The sequence below is a fragment of the Monoraphidium neglectum genome (genome assembly GCF_000611645.1).
Source record: "Monoraphidium neglectum strain SAG 48.87 unplaced genomic scaffold scaffold00524, whole genome shotgun sequence".
Lineage (NCBI taxonomy): Eukaryota > Viridiplantae > Chlorophyta > Chlorophyceae > Sphaeropleales > Selenastraceae > Monoraphidium > Monoraphidium neglectum.
The window spans coordinates 3,654-7,208 of record NW_014013104.1 but is presented as its reverse complement, the minus strand read 5'-3'; the positions used below and the strand labels follow the sequence as shown (position 1 = coordinate 7,208).

Here is a 3,555-nt window from a genome sequence, read left to right as displayed (position 1 = left end):
GGGGGGGGGGGGGGGCGGGCTGCGCGCGTGCAGAGGGTCCCAGTGGTGGCCAAATGCCGGGGCCGCTTCGCGCATAAAGGGGTCTCAAGGAAACCGCCTGCCAACGCCAGGGGGGGACGCCGCATTGTAGTGCCACGGACACTGTTGAGGCCCCCACCTGAAACCTGTTGGTGTTTGACGTGCATCGTCGGTCGCCTCCTGGTGCTGCCGCCCCCTTGTGACGCCTCCTGCGTGTGCCGCACCGGTGGCGCAGCTTTGGCATCAGCCGCCTCAAGGCGCGCACATACATAACGACAGCCGGCGGCGGCGCCGGCACTCTGCACTACATGGTGGGGCTCCGCAGGCAGGGGGTGGCCGCGGCATGCACTCAACTGGGACTGCGGCTGCGACTGCGACTGCGACCGCCCTGCATGACCTTGGGGGCTGCCTGTGCACCGGCAGTCATTGCGGACACTCGAGCTCGTTGATTTGCAGTCGGCGGACACATGGGGCTTCTCCGACCTTCACTGTGCAGCGCCCTCCCTTTGCTCTGAACGCCCGTCCGGTGGCGTCACTTCGCAGCAAGTGCAGCCCTGGTCCAAACGCGCATGCGCATTCGGACCAGGGCTGCCGGCTGCGCAGCCGGCAGCACAGGTTGTAAGGTTTCACGGCGCAGAGATCAGGGACCTAAACCCTGGTATCCGGCCCCCTACTTCACCTCTGTTAGGCCCCCGAGTGCTTCTCCTCGATGATGGGGGCCGCCACAGGCGGCGCTCTGGGGCTGGGGGCGCTGCCGCAGGATACGCAGCACATGGTGTCAGAGAAGGCTGACATCTACAGGTGACCTCAGACCTTGGATGATCCGCCGCGAGGGTCGGATTTGTCATGCTTGGACCGGGCTGGCCGGCCCAAGACCTCGCCGGGTCACGTTTGCTGCCTTCGTGCTGGCCGCAGTAGGGTCCGCCGGGGGTTTCGGGCCCTTCCAATGCCCGCATTGTCGTATGTGTGATGCTGAATCATCACTGCCATTCACGAAACGCCGCCGCCGTCGGTCCAGCCTGGGTATCATGATGTGGGAGTGCGTCACCGGCCTGCCGCCCTGGACAGAGGTGCGCCGCCGCCGGCCGCAAACACGAGGGGGCCCGCCTGTGAGCGGTTGTTGAAATGCCGCTGAGCAGCCAGAGCCCTCAGAGTCTGGGGCTTGGACTGTGGGCGTCTGCTCGCCGAGTGTGCCTTCTCAACGATGAGACACGTCACGGCACTACCCACCCTGATATATATACCTTGTCGTCTCTCCCGTCCTGGATGTATGCATGCCACCCCGAACCTGCGCACGCTGCAGTACGGCCATCCCATGGCCATCGCCTACAACGTGGCCAACCGCGGCGCGCGTCCCGCCTGGCCAAAGTGGGTGCACGCAGTGCTGCGCAGGCTGCTGGGCATGAGGGTCCAGTCATGCGTGCTCGGCGGCCGGGGCTGATCAGCCCTGGCGAAGAGCCCTGCGGCTCCAGCATCCATTTGTGATTGCAAGAGCCGCTGGCAGCTCATCACCTCTCATTTGATCGCCATGGTCCAGTGGGTTACTTGCCATCTCCACGCCAGCAGCAAGCACCACAAATTCATGCGCCTGCCTTTCGTTTCCAGGCCCTGCGACGTGCCCCTGGCTGTGCGCCGCCTGGTGGAGTCCTGCTGGGCGCAGAGTCCCAAGGCGCGGCCCAGTGCCGGGGACCTGCTGCAGAAGTTGGTGGTCCTGTTGAAGCAACTGGACTGATGAGCCATGGACGGAGGGGCCGCCAGCGGGCTGGCGGGTTGTAGGGTTGATGCCAGTGGTGTGAAGAGTGATGACAGGGCTGACGGCCCGCTCAGGCTGGCCAACGGTGCTTGTCTGCTGCGGGTTTGAGATTTGTGATGAGCCGACAGACCGGCAATTTCGGTGACGGCTGGCAGGTTTCTAAGGGAGGGATGCGTCCCTCCATATGGAGGGGTGGTTGAGGCGTGTTCCACCATCCGGCGTCGCCCCTGCACAGCAGCAGGAGATGTCTGTTGCCCCTCGTTCAGCGGTGCGCCAGGTGCGTGGGGTGCAGGGCAACCTCACTGTGGACGCCACGGCGTCAACTGCCATGCCAAGCACTGGGGCTCGGGGGTCAACTGAGCTCGGGGCAGGGTGTCCACATCGTTGCTTTGGGAATCTGCGGGACCGCGCTCAGTGTGAGTGCTTTGCCGATAAAAACAAACAAGGTTGACAAGCCTCCATGCCACCAAAATAACTCGCTGCTTTGATGTAGAAAGCAAACTGAATCTGCTGGCCAGAATAGCAGATTATAACTGCTCTTACATTGTTGGGCCCCTCGGCGAGGGCCCCTGGCGCCCCTACCCTCTGTGTGGCAAGTTTTGCAGTATGACGCATTCTCAAACCTGTGTTGCTACCCGTGCCGGCATGTTGATGGATGATATACACATGTGGGTTCGAACCACACGCACTCCACAGTGTCATGTGGCCGGCCCCCGCCGTCTCAAAAAAATATTCCCACATTGCCGGCCGCCGCCCTTGTGCATGATCAACCTGGGACCGAACTTTGGAGCTAGTCGCCCGAAGAAAGCGAGAGGAACCGCTGTAGCCACGCCCATTGATCACAGCGTATGCATGGATATCCACCCGCACAGTTCTTACTGGTTCTCACAAGTGAAATTGAGCGAGTTGGTCGTGAGCTGCAGGTGCGAAGCCCGGCGGTCCATTGCATGGCGACTGGGCAGTGGCAAGTGCCTCAAACACAGGGTGCTGGGCAGGCCTGCTCATAATTCTGTCTGTGCATCAACCACCTCGTCCAGGGGTCAACAGTTGGCCCACTGATTCCCAAGATGAAACCAGATCCCAGTGCGCTGACGGACACCAGCAAATGGCACTCGCTGCTAGCCTGCTGCTAGTGGCCCCAGGAAGACTGCTGTGCATTGCTTGATGCGCCGTGGAATCTGTTTATGTGCTTCACAAGCTGCTCATCTCATATTACGCGCTCTTCGCGCTCGGTGTTTCGAATGATCGGATTCCCGCGCCCTGCCTAGATCACTTGCTCCGGCAAATGGGAATTAGTTACGTGCAAGAAGGACATTAGGCAGGATATTACAGCCGATCTCTTGCTTCGCACCGGCACCAGCCGCGCGCTTGCGCCGCCATGGAGCAGCACCCCGCCAGCGTGCTGCTCGCGCTGGACGCGTCGGCGCTGCTTGGCGCCCACTCTCAGCTGCTGGACGATGACGTGGACCGCGACATGATGAGATGCGCGATGGCGGAGGCCGCGCTTGCGGGCGGCGGCGCTGCGGCGGGGGTGCGGGCCCACATGCTCGACCTGCGGACGGGGGATCTAGGGGCGGCGCTCGCGCACGTCAAGGAGGGTGAGCTGCGCGGCCGGGCGCAACAAGCCGTGCACGCGGGCACCCTGCATCGCACAATTCAAGTCGCCGCAGCGGGTGTGTACATGCGGACGTGCACACATGCACGCAACTGCACACACGCACAGGTACACGCGCAGGCGCACACGAACACGCGCACACACACACACACACACACACACACACACA

General features: G+C 62.6%; 2 protein-coding genes across 2 annotated transcripts in view; both read left to right on the top strand.

The window, feature by feature from the left end:
• Positions 1–1,750, top strand: part of MNEG_3952 (hypothetical protein) — a gene marked incomplete at both ends in the record, with an annotated part of 7,817 nt that extends 6,067 nt beyond the window's left edge. The window contains 5 exons of the mRNA XM_014047570.1: positions 254–329; positions 707–819; positions 1,037–1,088; positions 1,322–1,386; positions 1,624–1,750. Coding sequence (XP_013903024.1) covers positions 254–329; positions 707–819; positions 1,037–1,088; positions 1,322–1,386; positions 1,624–1,750 — 433 coding nt within the window. The remainder of the gene's footprint in view (positions 1–253; positions 330–706; positions 820–1,036; positions 1,089–1,321; positions 1,387–1,623) is intronic.
• Positions 1,751–3,149: 1,399 nt separating this feature from the next.
• The window catches only part of MNEG_3951 (hypothetical protein), a gene marked incomplete at both ends in the record, with an annotated part of 2,194 nt that continues 1,788 nt past the window's right edge, over positions 3,150–3,555 (top strand). Inside the window, one exon of the mRNA XM_014047569.1 lies at positions 3,150–3,369. Within this exon, the coding sequence (XP_013903023.1) occupies positions 3,150–3,369 (220 nt within the window). The remainder of the gene's footprint in view (positions 3,370–3,555) is intronic.